This window comes from Pipistrellus hanaki, assembly GCF_964339955.1.
Source record: "Pipistrellus hanaki genome assembly, chromosome: 2".
In the NCBI taxonomy this organism is placed as follows: Eukaryota; Metazoa; Chordata; class Mammalia; order Chiroptera; family Vespertilionidae; genus Pipistrellus; species Pipistrellus hanaki.
In genome coordinates, this window is record NC_140504.1 from 187053383 (window position 1) to 187072734 (window position 19352).

Here is a 19352-nt window from a genome sequence, read left to right on the forward strand (position 1 = left end):
GCACATAGTAAGTGCCGAACCGTCAGGGCCAGTTACTCTTACCTGAGTGCCAGACTTGTGTTAACCTGTAGTCCAGGATCTAATACAGGTCCAGGCTCAGCAAATGTTGAATTAATAAGGGACTAAGAGCTAACTTACAAACTCTGGATAAAGTCATCCATCAGTTACCATGTTCCACAATTAACTTCAATGCATAGTAATTTCTAACAGTGAGAACTAGATCCGATCAAGAATTGAGAAAATTGCCAGGACCTGTTTGGCTCAATGGATAGAGCGTCGGCTTGGGGACTGAAAGGTCCCAGGTTCGATTCCAGTCAAGGGCATGTACCTTGGTTGCGGGCATATCCCCAGTAGGGGGTGTGCAAGAGGCAGCTGGTCGATGTTTCTCTCTCATCGACGTTTCTAGCTCTCTCTCTCTCTCTCTCCCTTTCTCTCTGTAAAAAATCAATAAAATATATATTTTTAAAAAAATTAAAAAAAAAATCCTTTCTGTTGCTACTTCCTAGCTATGCAGCTTTTGGCTGTGCTGTTTCATGGTCTGAACCTCAGATTCAACTATGAGGGGATTAATAGCTTAGTCCAGGGCTCCGAGTATAACAAAGGACAGTGCCTGGTCCCCACTCGTTCCTTTTCACCTGAGTCCCTCCCTTTGTTTACAGGGCTCTCCCCCCTTTCCCAGCCTGCTATGCTACAGACAAAAACCCAATCCCCCTTTATCCAGCCCAGGGTCTAAGATCTCTGCCTCACAGCCCAGGAACCAGACCTTTTGCGACCAACTTCCATTCTTTGACACAATAAGGGAGAAAGACCAACAATGATTGGGATTTTTTGTTTGTTTTTTATTTAGACATGGAATTTTTCTTTCATTTCATATAACTTATCTAATTAAAATATTCATCTTGGTAGTTACCACAAAAAAGTAACATAGAAAATTATATTTACATTTTGGGACCAAAATACAAATGAAGAGCAAGATGACAACTTGCTCCTTCCCCTCCCGCTTCCCGGAAAGAAAGAGAAAGCCCTAAAGAAACTGCTCATTATATCAACGATCACAGAGGGTTAATTTGTAATTTGCTGATATGTATGTAGTGTAGCACAGGAAAAAAATTGCACACGTTTTCACAAATGAGACCAAAAGTTGGACGTCATCCTATGTCTGCTCTGCAGCCATGCCCAGCACCCAGGCGAGGAGGTCATTTAGAAATTGGGCTTCTCCTCTTCCTTCCTTCCTGGTTTCACCAAGTCACAGCCCCGGTGCAGACATGCGTGGAAGGGGAGGAGGAAAGACCTGGCTCTATGCACACCGGGGTGATTAAAAATCTTTATGGAAGTGATGTCGGGATGAAAATGTGTGTTTTCCCTCCCTGACTAAAGACTCCTAATAAAGGAAATAAAATCATACACAACTGAGTCTGAAATGTGAAAGACTGGTCTCAATGACAGACGTGGACACACAGCTAAGAGACAGCTTTAAGGTGGACACCTTGAGGAAGCTGTTCTAGGCACCTGACCCAGATGTTCATTTGGTTTTAGGTAAGAGGCTTCCTAACATTCCTAAGATTCGGGGGTAGGGATGGAATGGTAATACAATCAATCAAGAGAAATAAAATCCATTAAGAGAAATAATGTTTCACCCAGTTAAAAAACAGCAAATTAAAAGAGAGCAATACTTAGGTCACATCACCACAGGCGCCTGTACAGCAGAGCACTGATCTTGCTCCTTAGTAAACTCAGAGCGCGGCCCTCCTTTCCCAAACCACACGGACGCCCTGCGGTCTCGCCCGCCCCGATGCTACAGCTTGGACGCTTTTGCTACGTTGGCCCTTCCCTCCAAACTCTGGCTCACACACTCGAAAAGTAGAGAGCTTCAGCTGCAAAGTTCTCTACAAAACATAGCAAATTGTTGTGCTCTTTCAATCACATGATCTTACCTTTTAAAGAAAGCAAAAACAAAATTCCCAACATAGCATTACAACTTTTAAAACCATTCACTTCTAGTAGTAATTCATAGAGACGGAGATTAAAGTGCTGGCTTTTAAAATTCTGATGCTGTATTTGGGGGGTGGGGGCCCTGCCATGTATTTGTGTTTCTCCCATGCCAATGGGAGAAGGAAAAACAGGAAGGGGAAAAAAACCTAGTTTTGAATCAGATACTGGAAATTGTAAAAATGCTGGGATTCTGTGCAAATTGGTCTCCCAAGGGTCTGTGTCCTCAAGTGAGCCTCAAAAATAAAAATAAAATAATTGGGAACTGCAAAAAAGGATGGGGGGAAAGACTCTAGACCTTTACAAATAACCTCCCTTAATAAATACTATTTAATGAATAATAAAGAGTTGTACCTGCAGAGGAACTCAAAGCAACACTGAGCAGGGTCTGAGGGGAGGGGTCTACCGGGATGCTCCTGTCTGCTTGCGGAGGCCCCGCTAGGACCGGCAGCCCAGGCCCACTGCTCACCTGTGTGTAGTGGGCGCCACACAGGCTCTGGGGATGCCCAGTCCGCCCTCTGTACCAGTGTCCACTCAGGAGAGCTGGACTGGGATAGGAGAATGGCTTCCATTAGGCCTTTGTTTAACTTTAATAAAGGACCTGAACGTAAAAGCTAAGTATGTAGTAGAGGACAAAAAACAAAAAAAGAAAACCTGGGGGTAATATAAATACAATCTGGGGCAATATTTATTAATTAAAACTATCTTATAGTTTACAAAGAAGCTAAACAACAGAAGTATAATTGACCTTAAAATGCTCAGTGAGACTGAGGCTTCACATCTTCTTCAGAGTTCTGAAGTGTTCTCAGGCGGGAGGCAGTGGCCGCACAGGTTCACAGATGCGACACCTGCGGACTGTGCAGGACTCGGAGACCAAAGCTGCCACAAAGCAGAAGACTTGGGTCTCCTTTGGAAGTTCCATTCCCCAACCCCACTGTCCTTGTCTTCCTCACCCCCAAATTCCACCTCCAAGGCAAGTCCTCAGTTTATCGTCGGGAGAATCTGTTCTTGAAAGCTTTAATTGTCTTAGCCATCATGGGGGCAATTTCTGTGGAAAGAGAAATAAGGCCCCCGTTTCAGATCCGTGGCAGTTTAGACATACAACACCAGAAGTTAACAATCAGCTAAGGTCTTGCCACTCTTGGTCCTGCACCTCCAGGAAAATGGATGCAAGCAGTAGCTGTTGGCTAACATCACAACAGAAGCAGCAGCACAGAGCTACCACCTGCTGAGCACCTGCCAGGCCTGGAACAATAACTATTTCTAATTCTAACAACCTCACCAAGACTCAGACACTGGCCAACCTGCCCCAATAAGTGGCAGAACTGGAATTCAATCCAGACTTTGAAGGCCATGCTGAGCCATAATTTAACTGTCTCATAACACCCAAGCCAGCAAAAAGCATTCCCTTCCCACCCGTCTGCCCAGTGTAGCAACAGGCCTACCACAAGCTAAAATGCAAATACCGCGTAAGGACTGGTTAACCTGCGCTCAGCCAAAGCTTAAGCCAGGATTCCTACTCTCTCATGGGCACTGAGGTGAAGACAGAATAATGCTTTTAAGTTGGGACACCTCCTTAGAATATTGGGCATCATCTATGGTCGTGGTCGGCAAACTGCGGCTCGAGAGCCACATTTGGCAATTTGGCCCCTTGAGTGTGGCTCTTCCTGAGAGAGTCTATTTTGAAGAAGTGGCGTTAGAAGAAGTTAATAAGTTTTAAAAATTTGACTCAAAAGAAATTTCAAATGTTATACTGTTGATACTTGACTCTGTTGACTAATGAGTTTGCAGACCACTGATCTATGGTAATCAAATTAATAAAATATGAACAGACACAACTAGATATAAAAAATAAATACTTGGGGCCAGGAGAAGGTCAATGGGGGGAAAAGAAAGGAGACATATGTAAACTCTTTGTAATACTTTAAACAATAAAAATAAATACTTGGAAGCTGGGGTTTTAAGGTTGTAAAAACCTCATAAGATGAACTATCATGTTGTTGTCAATAATGGTTATGAACCCTGTTATTGCCTGGAGAAGGTTTTACATTTAAATTTAAAAAAAGGGCAAATGAACATTCATTATGATCACTGTTTGAAAGATACACATGCATTATGAACGGGGGGGGGGGGGGTTACTGACATTTAGACCAGCTATGTGCAAGGCATCAGACGGACGCTACCTTCAGCACACACATGATGCAGGTAACGACATTAAAGGGTTCAAACACTAGTTTTGAAATATCTGAGCAGAAACCCCAGTCACTCACTCTTCACAGTCGGCTTCCTAGGGTCGTAGGAAACAGCGCTGACCACAGGCGCCAAGTGGGCACTGCTGGTGCTGGGGCCGTCGTAGGCGGGCTCTTCGGGGCTGGCAGGAAAGCTGTTGCTGCTGCCGCTGTTGGACGGAGCTTGGCTACTTCCTATGGGGTACGGGGCTGGCTTAATCCTGCAACACAGAACAAAGCTGGTTAGCGATGAGATGAGCGGTCCACCTGCAGCACCAGCACTGAAGCCGGCAGCCTTTCTGAGGAGACTCTGTTCCGTGGCTTTGACAGCGCCCCCGCCTGAGAACACTTCAGAACTCATGTGAAGCCTCAGTCTCACTGAGCATTTTAAGGTCAATTATACTTCTGTTGTTATTTAGCTTCTTTGTGAACTGTAAGACAGTTTTAATTAACAAATATTGCCCCAGATTGTATTTATATTACTCCCAGGTTTTCTGGAAGTGGCTCTGAGGTGACAGTGAGCCCTTCAAAAGGAATGATAGCCTCAACTAACTTTTCACTGTTTAGGCCATGGAGGTGGCGAGGGTCAGATTAGGGGCATCTTTAGAAGGCAGGGCTGGTGGTATTTGTGCTGGATCAGATATGGGGGTAAGAGAAGTCAAGGACGACCTGAGTAGTGGTGTGAGCAACAGGAAGGATGGAGTTGCCATCTGCCCAGATGGGAAAACCAAGAGATGATCATGTAAACATTAAGAGTTCATCCAGGTCAGTGTTGCTCAGTGGTTGAGCATCGACCTATAAACCAGGAGGTCATGGCTCAATTCCCAGTCAGGGCACATGCCCGAGTTGGGGGCTCAATCCTGTGTGTGTGTGTGTGTGTGTGTGTGTGTGTGTGTGTGTGTGTAGGTGGGGGAGAGGGCTTGTGCAGGAAGTAGGCAATGATTCTCTCATCATTGATGTTTCTTTTTTTTAAATATATATTTTATTGATTTTTTACAGAGAGGAAGGGAGATAGTTAGAAACATCAATGAGAGAGAAACATCAATCAGCTGCCTCTTGCACACTCCCTACCGGAGATGTGCCCACAACCAAGGTACATGCCCCTGACTGGAATCGAACCTGGGACCCTTGAGTCTGCAGGCTGACAGTCTATCCACTGAGCCAAATTGGTCAGGGCTCATTGATGTTTCTCTCTCTCCCTCTCCCTTCTTTAAAATCTACATATATAAAAGCCTAAGCCACCAGCTGACCATCTGACCAGTAGCCATGATATACGCTGACCATCTGACCAGTAGCCATGATGTACGCTGACCATCAGGGGGCAAACACTCAATGCAGGAGCTGCCAAGCTGTAGTGATTTGGCAACAGCGGTTCTCGGGTGATGCACCCCAGAACCAGAGAGAAGGGAGCCCGATTCCTCATCAGGCCGTGCGATTCCACTTTCGGCAATGTGTTGTTCCTGGAGCACTGTTGGCCCCAAATATAGTTTACTGCTGAGCTGTGGTGACCAGTGACCGTGACCAGTGTCATAGGCGGCCAGGGAGGGACCGTAGAAGATTGGCTACAAGGCATATTTGGCTGTCTTGCCCAGTCCCACCCTGCTGGCCACCTTCTAATTAATTTCCTTTCAATGTGCATGAATCCATGCACCGGGCCACTAGTATTAAATAAATTAGTCATACAGTAAACTCCACTTTTGCTTAAATAGGGAAAAGGAAAGCATAAGTGAGTGTTTCCAGAACTCAGGCCCTGTTCTCTACTTAACCTTGACCTCTCTGAGAGTCAGCAATAATTGTCCAGCCTGCACTGCAGTCAAGGAAGCTGGGGCTCCAGAAACCACTCTGGATTCCCATGCTTTCCCCCCAAAATGAATGGCTTCTTGCACTGGGCTGCCTTCTCGGGGTGAGCAAAAGCTCATGGGCCCTCTTCTCCGAGCTTGCAGAAACCAGAGCAGCAGAGATGGTACCTGATTTTCTCGGGCACAGCTGCTCCTCCTGTTCCAAACTTCTCCTGCCTCCTTCGAACATCACGAGGTGGTTTGGCTACAGAGTGGACAAAGGCCATCTTTGCCTGTCGGCCTGTGGAGAAATACGGAGATTAACGCCTGCCTTCTGGAACAGAGATGCTACTGTTATTTCAATGATGTACACTATTGCCAGATAAAAGCTTAAGTGCTCCCAAGGCTGAGGGTTCACCAACCCTGAAAACCGCTTTGTAGGGTAGCGTAAGCAGTGGTAGAAAAACCCCACCTCTGCCCCACTTGTGCAAATACCAGAGATTTAGGGGCCAGAGGCCCTACATCAGCGGGGCCTACAAGACCCTGCTGTGGCCCAGAGCACAGGGCTCACTATTCTGCCCGGCCCTGCCCCGCCCCGCCTACCTTTGGGCTTATTGGCATGTGCAGATCGGATATTCTTTGTCAATAGTTGTAGCCGCTGCTCTCGGGCATCCTGAAGCCTCAAGTACATCTCCCGCCATGACTCATACTCTTCGGGCCTTTCTTCCTTGAAGTCTCGGTGACAATGAACTTTCCATAATTTATCTGTTTCTTCAATTAATACCTAAAACCAGAACCAAGACATCATTTATATGCAAGCACTCTTATGTATCTCTTTTTCATCCTTAATTACCTAGGTTTCCTAATGATTTTTTTTTGTCTATATAGAAATATTAAAATACCATGGCTCTAGAAAAAACAAACCAAATCACAAACTTAAAGTTAAATGTGATGCATTATACTAGCTGCTTTTGGAGGGTTAGGAGATAAGACAACACAAAATTAGTCTAAGATCATTACTTTCCTTTAGAAACATCAGTGAAAGGTCAAGCCAGAGTGAAGTCAAATCCAGGCATTTCCCAAGTACTACACTGAACTGAAATGGCGAGGGGCCACCTGAGGAGAATGTGTCAGGATTCAATCAGATAACTGTGTCCCAGCATTGGGAAAGGGAAAGGATTTCTGGATCGATCTCAATGTGCCTAGGCCACACCCAGCCCCTGTGCTCTTTAAAAAACTCACCAGACACCTGAGTGTCAGCACAAAGCTCTGTCCCCGGCCTGGATCCCAGAACTCTCCCTTTGCCTCTGTGAGCAGCTAAGCTCAAAGGAGGTGTGGGAAGTGCTTTCCTGCTCCCTTTGAAGCCCACCTAAGATTATAGCCCAAGAGGCCCACTTGAGATGCCAGAGACAGATGCTGAAAATAATTTTGTTCAAAGGCCCATTGGCAAAACAAACAGGCCCAGAACAGTGATCCAACCTGTGGCCTACCCTCCAGCTGATTCAGAGGCAATGCTATTTTTAGAGACATGAGCCAGAAAACTGCCCTCTTCCCACCCAAACGGGATACTCACATGATTGTATTCCTCTATGCGGTACAGCTGATCAGGCGTACACCTCTCCAGAACAGGTTCGAGAAGAGAATACGGAACGCCCCCCACTTCAAAGATTGCTGCAGACAATCAGAGGTGAAAGCGCTGAGTAATAGCCAAGCCACCAGCGATATGGCCCTAGCGGCACAACGTGCTTGAGAGCTAGAGAGAAGCATGTGACTTACAATCAATGTTGTTTTTAAGAACCCGGATGCACTGCTGGTGCAAGGTCATCATTTTGGGGAGATAGGCACACTTGGAACCAGAGTACACCTGCATCTTAGAATTCATTCTCCGTCCAGTGAATCCGGCTTCATCCTCTTCCTGGGAAGAGTGTGCTGTAATGCGAGAAAAACAGAACATAAGTTACAAAAAGCTCTAAGCTATCTAGTGAAAACTCCCCTTCCCACCCCATTCCTCAGCCTCCCAGTTCCCTTCTCAGCAGTAACCAATGTTACCAGTTCCTTGTGTCCCTCCAGAGAATAAGCAAATATGAATTGTATTTCTTTTTAACCAATAACATACTCACTACTATCGTTTTTTTCATTTACCACATTTTAGAAATCATTCCATGTCAGCACATAGACTTCCCACATTTTTAAAAAGATTTTTAAACTAGCAATTTGGCTTAGTGGACAGAACGTCGGCCTGTGGACTGAAGGGTCCCAGGTTCGATTCCGGTCAAGGACACATGCCGGGATTTTAGGCTCAATCCCCAGTAGGGGGCGTGCATAAGGCAGTTGATCAATGATTCTCTCTCCTCGATGTTTCTATCTCCCTTTCTCTTCCTCTGCAATCAATTTTTAAAAAAAGAGACATGTTAGCTAAGTGCTTTATCAATTTTTAATCCACTTAACAGCCCTAAGAACAAACCATTATTATTCTCACCTAAAGAATATGAAACTGAAGCCCAAGGAAATTAAGTTACCACCCAAGTTCATGTAAATTGTAGAAGGCAGAGATGGATTCAAACCCAAGACATCAAACTCCAGAGCCTGTCCAATTAAGAAACTCACCAAAATCTGATGACACATCATGATTTTTTAAATCTTCCATTAAAAAAAAAAACAGATACAGAAAATTACCTTTTCGCTTTGGTTGGAAGGAGGCTATCAAATCGAGGGAAGGAAGTGGCCGGTAATTGGCCTGGATCACAGGTAATGGGAGGTCTGGCAACACTGGCAGGACATCGGTGGGGACCTGCGGAGGAGAGGCCAGTGACCGGAGTGCCCTTTTCTACAGGCACAGCTTCCCTTCCTCAGTCCATCCCAACAGAGGGACCAGGCAGACCCAGGCGGGAGGGGCCACAGGCATGTCTGACCACACAGGTCAGGAAACACATACAGACGAGCCCAGCACCCAGGGCACCTCAGCAAGCACGTGTCTTGGGTATTCTCCACCCCCTGGCAGGGAGAGGCCTGGAGGAAATTACTTCAAACTGAAATTCAACCAGCCACACAAAAGCCAGCCCAGCCAGCAGCAGCAGGGCGGGTCCGAGGAGCTCCGCAGAGCCAGACGCTCTGAATGGGAGCCACCGAGGGGCGGAAGGTTACCTTTCTCGGCTTGGCTGCTTCGGCTCCAGCCGCCTGGTGCTTCTCTGACTTGTTTTCGTTCACCCTAGGCGATTTCGGAACTGCGTCCACGCTTTTACTAGTGCTTTTCGAATCTTTTTTTTTTAGTGCTTTTTCTCCAGCAGTCGCAGTTGAGGTTTTCACAACCTTTTTCTTTTTCTTCCGGGGCTGGTCATAGCTGAGGTAAGACTCAAAAGACATGGTGGGCTGCTCAAATTCATCGTCCATATCTGTCTCCTCAACTCGAGGGAGGGAGCCCCCTGACTTCCTGTCCGAATGAGTTTTCCCTTTCCCTTCGTGAGTCTTTAGGTTGTTAGAAACCTTCTCCTTTGCCTTGGGCGGCAGGTCTCCGGCCCCCTTTCCTCTGTCCAAGCTGTCTAGACTCTGCTTGTTTTTGTCTGATTTGGTTTTCTCTGAGTCTTTGTGCTTTTGCTTTTTGCGGTGGTTGTCTGAAGCAGTCTCCAAGGGGGATAGAAACTTCTTGGAGCTGCCTTCTCGGTCCTTCTCTTTCTTGATACCACTAGAGGGCGCTTTCTCCTTTGTGCCATCCCCCGAGAGGGGCCTGCGGGTTTCCTCTTTGGAGATGGCCTTGTGGGATTTTTCTCTGCTCAAAGGCGACTTCTCCTCTCCCCTGGCATCCACGGGACGTTTCTCTTTATGGGAAGATTTGTGCTCCTTGTTCTGACTCACAACCCCTTTCCCCCGGGGCTCACCCAGGTGTCTTTCCTGGCTGGCCCCGAGTCTGTCCTGGAAGGCATTGCTGTGGCCCTTTCCAGGCTTCTGTTGGGGAACAAAGGGCTCGTGATCCTCGTCGGGGGATCTGTAATGGTCCGCGGACATCTGATGAGGACTGCCGGCCGATGGAGGGGACTGAACGTGGCCATAATCGGAAGATTCATGGTCTGAAGAGTAAACTGGGGAAGCCCTGTGGCCCCTCTTTCGCTCCTCTCGTCGCTCCTGACTGTGAGACACTTTGTGAGGTCTTTCGAACTCCGAGAGTTTCCTGTGTTTTTTCTGTCTGTGATCAGGACTGTATTGTTGGCTACTGGAGGCTTTCCAGTTTTCTTGATAGTCCGCCTCTACCTCCTCCTCCTCCTCCTTCTGAAGGGCGTCCCTGGGGCGCTTTCGGGAATCATTCTTCTCACAGTCCTGTTCATCAGGGTCAGTGTTTCTAAACAGAAGGGTGCACAGATAAAGCAGTTAAAAATCTCAGCGTTATCCTTGTTCAGGACACAGTCACGGACCCTGAACTCACAGAAGAGCCACAGAGAAGGCAAGAGTTAGAAATAGTCTTTAAGTTTTAAAATTGGGAACTCATGCCCTCGGCGGCATGCTCAGCCCATGCACTGAAGAGTCTTGGGTTCAATTCTTATTCAAGGGCATGTACCTGGGTTGCAGGTTCGATCCCTGGCCCTAAACAGGGCTCATGTGGGAGGCAACCAATTGATCTTTCTCGCACTGATGTCTCCCCCACTCTAAAAAAATATTTAAAAAGCAATGGGAAAAATATCCTTCTGTGAGGATTAACAAACACACACACACAAAACTTGGGAATCAAATAGGGGATGTTATATAGTTTGTTCACAACTACATAAAAAGCCTTTTAAGAAAACATTAGAAACATCAAACTTTTAATAATACTTATCTTTGGGTGGTAGACTTAAAAATAGAAATAGGGATCAAAATTTCTTAAGCACTTTTTAATAATATAATCATGGATTATTTTAATATTTGAGGCAAAATATTTTAAATAAGAAGGCAGAGAGGAATAATAAAGACAAGCATTTCTATCTGCAAACACACCCAATGCCAGATTTAACCAGAATCTGAAGAGACCAGAGCGAGGTTCTTACCGCTCCACAGGAACCAGCTTCTTCCACTGGGCCACCAGGTCCCTGGCAAAGCCGCCCACGTGCTCGTGCTTTCGGAAGCTGTTTACTGTCTTCCCAACGCCGGTCTCCTGCAGATGGCACAGGAATTGTTAGAGTTGTGGAAACAGGCTCACCATTTTCAAAGAAATCGGACTCTTGCTTTTTCAACAAACCAGTTCCTTCCTTCCTAAAAGGTACCTTGCAAGCCTCCGTACAGATTAGTTTGTTTCTATACCCCAAACCTCTGACACACAGTAGCAAACAAAGCATACCAGGTCAGAAGAGGAGATGCTGAATTAAAACACTTCTACAATAACCAGTGATTCTGGCCGCTGCCAGACACTGAGCTAGCAGCTTTGCATACAGTATCCCAATCAATCCTCCAGTAACAACTCTGTGAGACAGGAATCTGCCCACTGTTACACAGAACAGCTACAGGAACAGAACTTAGATTTGAACTCAGGACTAGTTGATGACAAAGCCAATATTCTTTCAGTTTTTAGAAAAATATTTTTGAGATAAAAGTCATGTAACAAAATCCACCATTTTAACCTTTTTAACGTGTATAGTTCAGTGGTTTACAGAATATTTACAATACTTTGCAACCACCACCACTGTCTAATTCCAGAATATTTGTCACCCTAGAAAGAAACCCTGCTGCTCCCAATCGCCCCCAACCCCTGGCAACCACTAACCTCCTTACTGCCTCTGACCTGCCTATTCTGGACATTTCATATAAATGGGATCATACAATACACGATCTTATGTTTCCTTCTCTTCACTTCCAAAGCCCATGCTCTTTGTCTTACTGTACAAAGAGGCTATAGTTTTATATAAGATTAAAAGATATACAGTTCTTACCACAAGAATGTCTACTGTAATAGGCAAGGCGGAGAGTTTCCTCAAATATTTTAAGAGCTGTAGAGAATAAAATAAACATTAATTCCTATAAACATTCACTGGAATAAATAATAATATCTGATGGTTAAATACTCGGTCTAAGTATTGTACAGTAACAAGTATGGTTATTATCCCAATTTTACAAGCGTGAAAACAGGCTCGGAAAAGGTAAGTTACTTGCCATAGGACGCAAGTAGGGCGAGATTCCCACAGGTCTGTGGCTTAGGTTCCCGGCTTTTAAGCACTTGCTACACCAACAGGAAATGAGACTTAAAGAGAATCAAACCGACCAACTCTAAGAAAAGTTATCAACTATCTAACACAGGAACTGATTTTAGGGAAATCACCCATGGACCTGGCACAGAGGAGAAGAAAAAGGAGCAGAAGTCTCCGCAGGGAAAGGGGATCATGTTTCCGGGCAGTCAGCAGTGTGTAACAGAACTGTTTTTTGGAAACAATGGGAAGGCAAGACCAATTTCAAGTTGCCAGAATCAGAGCTTTGCCATTAATGGTAAACACACAATGTCTGCGTATATTAGAAAAGTGATCTGGGTTTGGTCACATTTCCTTCCCGTAGTCCCTAAAACTAGGTCAGAATCAGGCCAGCACTGCTGCTAAGACAGTTCCGGAGTCAGAGACAGGCTTCAGTTTGGCCCTGTCACCTCCTTGCCAGGCGATCTTGTACAAGTCAGTAACCTCTCTGCACCCCATTCACTCCACCTACAAAATAGGAACTGAGTCCTGTTTCCACTCAAACAACCATGCGTAGTCCTTAGCCATGGCATCCTATAAAAGCTCAATAAGTGTTTATAATTAATAATTTCATTCAAGAAACAGATGTTTATTTTTTTGTTAATCCTCACCCAAGGATATTTTTTCCATTAATTTTTAGAGAGAGGGGTAAAGACAGAGAGGAACATCAATGTGAGAGACATACATCAACTGGGGGCTGCAACCGAGGTACATATCCTTGACTAGAATCGAACCTGTGACCCTCCTCCAGTCCAAGGGCTGACACTAGACCACTGAGCAAAACCAGCTAGGGCTCCAACAGAACTTTAAATGCCTACCTTTGACCTCAACCAGATAGTCCCCAGCCAATCCAAAGTTCTACTTGTTCTATTTCCACCAAAAGTCATGACTAGTCATGTCCTTCTCTAGAAAAAATATATGTACATGTAAACATACTACCATTCAAGAAGCTGCAGCCAAAACCGGTTTGTCTCAGTGAATAGAGTTCGGCCTGCGGACTGAAGGGTCCCAGGTTCAATTCCTGTCAAGGGCATGTACCCTGGTTGGTTTAATAACAAGTTTCCATCTATCCGAGGATGCCCGAGTGCTTTTACCTTGTTAGTGCTTTGTGTGTGTGTTTTCTTGAACCTCATTGGCAATAGAGGGCTCTGAAGTTCCTTTTCTCTCACTTGTGGAGCTAAATCATTTTTAAAATCTATATAGGAGGCAGTAGAGGGTGTGCAGGAGGCAGCTGATCTGTTTCTTTCTCAATCGATGTTTCTAACTCCCTATCCCTCTCTCTTCCTCTCTGTAAAAAAATCAATAATATATATATATTTATTTTTTTAATTTTTTTAAACTGCAAATTACAAATAGTTCTACAAATTATAAGTAGTTTAAAGTAGACCGTGACTACCTTTACATTTACATAGTAGAGAAGACAATCTGTTCTTTTTCCACTGCAGTCGAGGAGGTAAGTATGTCACAATGCTATAGGTGGAGTAGCAAGCATGTTTCTCTAGTCACTCTACCTCAGTAACTACTGAACATGGTCAGTAGGCAGAGCAACTGGATCACAAGTAATAACACTGTGACGAGAAACAAATGAGAAGCGAGTGGTAGATCTAGGGAGTTACACCTTCATAGTTGAGTGAAAATTATACTCCACTTCAAATCTGATCACCACCAACATCCAACTTAGGAGAAAGTTTATGTGCATTTCTTGCCATCAAAGCTATGGGTACAAAGATGAATGACAATTCCTTTCCTTAAAGGAAACTTAGAAGCATTGAAAAGGTTAGAAATAGGCTGTCTCCCTTAATACCATTCCCAGGGAGGCACTTATATACCATCTACTGTGTCTAGATGACCGTGTTAAGTTCTTACATCTGTCACCTCATTTACTCCATCTTCATTAATCACCTCTATAAAGTGGATACTATTCTCCCCATTTTATAGATGTGGAGACTTACCTAATGAGCTAGTAATCAAGAATACCTACCACAGCATGTGCTACAAAGCCAGGAGGAACATCCAAAACAACACTGTCCTTAGAAAGCAGAACTTAGCTTACCCCACAGCAAAAAGCTCCTCCCTATAGGATCACTTTGTCGGACAGTCCAGAGTCCATGGCGTAAGGGCACCTGGGACAAAGGAGCCTCAGGACCTCTGAGAGCAGCGTTAGGATGGGCCAGAAGTCACTGAGGGTGTGTTCCACCCCAAGCCCAGCACTAACGGGAGGAGTGAATGCTATCTGGTTTGCTTTGGTTGGTAAGGGCGACTTAAAAGCAGACAAAGCTAAAGCCCTGGAGATTTAAAAAATGATTTAGCTCCCTAAGTGAGAGAAAAGGAACTGCAGAGCCCTCTATTGCCAATGAGGTTCAAGAAAAAGCACACACTAACAAGGTAAAAGCACTCGGGCATCCTCGGATAGATGGAAACTTGTTATTAAGCCAACAGACCATTGTAGAGTTTGCAAGACCTGATAACAGATCACTGAGAACTGAGAAATGTCAAACATTTGCACAATACGTGCTTAGGAATTTCACTTGTCCTCTGCACACTCCCTTCAAACCCAAAGAGCAAAATATGTTCATAAAGTTGACTCCTTAAGTCTCCACTGGCCATCAAACTGTGTTCTGGGTAGTCTCACATTCAAAATGGAACAATGGACAGGTAACTTTACCAGCCATAAAAATTATTTTCCATAAAATAGTAGGAATTAAGTGATCCTGTTCTCTGCCTGACACCTTTGCACCAAGTAAACCTTGACCATAGATGGCCTCAAAAGTGAAAATAGCCCTGGCTGGTTTGGCTCAGTGGATAGAGTGTTGGCCTGCGGACTGAAGGGTCCCAGGTTCGATTCCAGTCAAGGGCACACATCGGGGTTGATCCCCAGTGGGGGGCATGCAGGAGGTAGCCGATCAATGATTCTCTCTCATCATTGATGTTTCTCTCTCTTCCTCTCTGAAATCAATGAAAATATATTTAAAAAAACAAAAACTTTTTTAAAAAGTGAAAATACAGTTAAACACCAATATTAATACCAGAAAATCCAGGAACATATGCATGGAATCCACCCTTTGGGTAATACTGGTTTTTAAAAAATATACATTTTATTGATTTTCTTACAGAGAGGAAGGGAGAGAGATAGAGAGCTAGAAACATCGATGACAGAGAAACATCTACCAGCTGCCTCTTGCACACCCCCTACGGGGGATGTGCCCGCAACCAATGTACATCCCTTGGCCGGAATCGAACCTGGGATCTTTCAGTTCACAGACCGACGCTCTACCGCTGAGCCAAACAGGTTTCGGCATAATAATGGTTTTGAAGTCAGGATTTAGTTGCGAATTCGATACAGCTATATAATCATCTTGCAATTTTTAAAAATATATATATTTTATTGATTTTCTTACAGAGAGGAAGGGAGAGAGATAGAGAGCTAGAAACATCGAAGAGAGACAAACATTGACCAGCTGCCTCCTGCACTCTCCCCACTGGGGATGTGCCCGCAACCAATGTACATGCCCTTGACCAGAATCGAACCTGGGACCTTTCAGTCCGCAGGCCGACGCTCTATCCACTGAACCAAACTAGTTTCAGCTCATCTTGCAATTTCAAGATCAACCTGTGGGAGCTTGTTGGGTTAACAGAAGGTTGAGGAAAAGGCCATTGTGCCAGCTTGCAGTTTTACCCTACAGTTAGCTCATTGCTGAATGTTAGCTAACGTACCCTTTACAAAAACGATCTCCCAACATTTTCTTATCTTCTTTTATTTTATTTTTTAATATATTTTATTGTTTTTTTACAGAGAGGAAGAGAGAGGGATAGAGTTAGAAACATCAATGAGAGAGAATCATCTATCAGCTGCCTCTTGCACTCTCTCTACTGGTTATGTGCCTGCGACCAATGTACATGCCCTTGACCAGAATCGAACCCGGGACCTTTCAGTCCTCAGGCTGACGCTCTATCCACTGAGCCAAACTGGTTTCGGCTCTCATCTTCTTTTATTTTTAATTTTTAAAAATTTATCTTAGAGAGATGGAGGGGGAGAAGGGAAGAGTGGGAGGAGACAGAAAGAGAAACACTGATGTGAGAGAAACAACCTCATATCCACAGGTTGCCTCCCACATACACCCCGACTAGGGATCAAAGAGCAGCCTGGGTTATGTGCGGCCTTTTGTTGCATAGGTCAACCAACCGGGCCAAACTGGCCAGGGCTTTTCTCATCTTCTTAAGGTTCACGTCAGACACAAAGCCAGAAGTTCAGGGTGATTTCCTAACTGGGAAGAGAAAGCCAAATACTGGCAATAATCTCTAATAGTTCAAATAGGATGAGAAGTCAAACCATTTCCTAATGTGAAATTTGGTTCACATTTCCTAGAAAAGCTACTTCAAAACTTAAATTCTAGTGGGAGAATGACTACAGATACTACATGGTGCATATTTTTAACCTGACAGAAAGACCAAAATTAGGGTTGGGAGATGGATTTACATAATATTGCTTTAAGGTTTTAAAGATCAGTCCCAAACCTACAGAGTTTGGGGGGAAAAAACTGGTACTAAAAAACACTGAACGTTTATCAGACGTCCAAAAAGGGTTACTATAAAAAGAAACTTGTAAATATGTCTGGCCACTAAGTACTGAAACCACAATAGAAAATAACGCAATTATAAGCATTTACAGTTTCACAGATTTAAAACTAAAATGGCTTCCTAAATAAGCAGATCTTTGAGCTAGGTGTGAATTAAAGAATTAAAAAGTGGCCTGAGGGTGAGATGCTGTATGCAGCCTTTACGCGTGGAGGAAAAAACCCTCCCCTCTGACAAGCCGGGAACCAGGCGAAGAGAAAGGGGCCTTCAAAGAAACTGAAGGGTGGTGACTAATATCTGCGGGGCACTTCCCAGAACCCGGCACTGCGGCCTTTCAGTTCAGTCTTAGGAAGCAGCAGGTGAGGAAGGCTGAGCAAAGACTGTCCCGGTCCTCGCTGGCAAATGGTTTAGAACCAGAATCTATCGCCCCTTCATCTCCACCTCCCCGATCACTGCCTCCTGAGGCGCTCGGGGCTGAGACCCGCTCCTGGAAACCGCACTCGGGCCAGAATGCTGACAGACTGTCAAACCGGGGTGTTTCCATCCGTGGACCTAAATTTTAAAAAATTCTAACATCCACCTCTCCAGACACGGATAAGATGGATAACGAAGTCGGAGAGGGAGAAGAATGCATTTGAGTTAAGAAAAGCTTAAAAAATAAAAAAACTAGCTGACTACAATTAAAAATGGTTGCCCACCTCTCACTGCAAAACGAGAAACGTTAGCTCTCGCCTTTCTATGAAGTGAGGCCAGAAGGAAACCTACCCGCAACTTCTAATCTTTCTTCTTCCAATCACAACCGAAGTTTTCAGGCTCCGTACACAGCGGAGACGTGGGGTTTACTTTGCTCCGTTTTTTAAGGGATTTACTCGCAAAGTGAGAAGGTCCAAGTTCAGTACCAAAGCGTCTCTCGGAGACGCAGGACCGCACACCAGCCCGGCCCCACCGCGCACCGGCAGACACTCCCCCGGCCCCGCCAACCTCAGAGCCTGGGACCGGCGCGGGGGACGCGGCGGGAGTGGACCCGGCGGCGCTCCGGCGGGAACAGCTGGCCCGGGACCCGGGCGGCTCGGGAGCCGCGGACACGCGGAGTCCGCCCGCCGCCGCCGCCGCCCCGGCCGGGAGGCAGGAGGCCCGGCCCCTGGCCCCGCCGCCTGACGTGCGGGTTCTCCGCGTGGGCAGCGGCCAAGGCCGGAACTTCCCGACTCCGGCTGCGAGCGCTACGCGGCCTGGCTCCGGGTCCGAACCCCGCGGCCCCGGCTGACCTGGGGGCCGCGCTCGGCCCACGACCGTTACGGGGCCGCGTCCGCCCAACGCCCGCCCGCGGCGCGCCGCCCGCTCGCTCACCTTCTTCGGGTCCGGGTTCGCGGCCAGCCGCGCCTGCAGCTTCTCCACAACTTGGAGCGCCGACTCCGCCGCCATCGCTGTCACTGGCGCGGCCTCCTCGCCGGAACTGGGCTCGCGTCGCGTCCTCGGGCCGCAGCTCCGCCCTCCGTGCCTCCCCGGCGGAGACGGAAGCGCTACTGCCCCTTCCGGGCCTCGGCGGGGCGGGGAGGCGCGGGGAGCCGGGCGGCCGCGGGCCCCGCCCCCAGGCCCCGCGGGCCCGGCCCCCGTGCGCGCCCCGCGGCCCCGCGCCCGGAGAGCAGGGCCGCCGGGGCCGGGCGCGCCGTCTCCCGCGCCGGCCGCTGCGGGCATCGCGCTCCAGCCCGCGGTGTGCGAGCCCAGGCCCGGCAGGCGTGTCTCTGCCTCGTTAAGGCGGAATGAGGCCACTGCCCAGACTCGGGCTTCATAAATCCTAACCTAATCCGGGTGGGGGGCTGAGCCACGCCCTGATTCACACCTGTCGGTGGTTCCCGGGCGGGTCCGCCGCTCAGGGATTCAGCAGGGATTAAGATTGCGACCACCCTAGGTTGGGTCCTACCTTAATTTCACCGTCATTGCAGCACGATGAAACTTTTGTTATATCATCCCCACTTTTCCAATGAGGACATGGAGGCTCACGGAGACCAAATTAATTTTCATGGGGTGAAGCCGGAATTTGAATCTAAATAGTTTAAGTCCACTGTGAACACACATCTCTGAATAGGTGAGCAATGGAGGCCCAGAGAAAAAGGGATTTGTGAAAAATTAAACTGCTTAATAGCCTGTGTCTCCTGTCTGGTACCATAGGCACCAAATAATGAATGAATGAATGAATGAATGAATGAACGAAGAACGAATAAATGAATGGCGTTGTTTCCTCTGAAGCAGTAGGGCCTGAATCAGACCAACCCAAGACACCATCTTATCCTAATACTACATTTTATTACTATTATTAATACTGAAAAGAACTAAATGCCCTGGTTTGGCTCAGCAGACAGAGCATCAGCCTGTAGACTGAAGGGTCCCAAGTTCTATTCCACTCAAGGGCACATGCCGGGGTTGTGGGCTTGATCCCCAGTGGGGGGCATGCAGGAAGCAGCCAATCAATGACTCTCTCTCATCATTGATATTTCTATCTCCCTCTCCCTGCCTCTCTGAAATCAATAAAAACATTAAAAAAATAAAAAGAACTAAACAGTTGAAAACATTTAAAATGCCAGCATTGTGGGGTAGGG

The 19352-nt window shown here is 46.4% G+C and overlaps 1 protein-coding gene across 1 annotated transcript; it reads right to left on the minus strand.

Annotated features, from left to right (window-relative positions):
* Positions 1 to 818: 818 nt before the first annotated feature.
* ELOA (elongin A) lies at positions 819 to 18275 on the minus strand. The gene is made up of 11 exons (XM_084874921.1): positions 18103 to 18275; positions 11890 to 11946; positions 11011 to 11117; positions 9140 to 10328; positions 8672 to 8786; positions 7772 to 7924; positions 7569 to 7666; positions 6599 to 6779; positions 6185 to 6296; positions 4260 to 4438; positions 819 to 3037 (listed from the first exon to the last, which is right to left on the minus strand). The coding sequence occupies exons 1-11, from the start codon at positions 18175 to 18177 to the stop codon at positions 2976 to 2978; spliced, it is 2328 nt and encodes a 775-aa protein (XP_084731047.1). The 5' UTR covers positions 18178 to 18275; the 3' UTR covers positions 819 to 2975.
* Positions 18276 to 19352: the final 1077 nt, after the last annotated feature.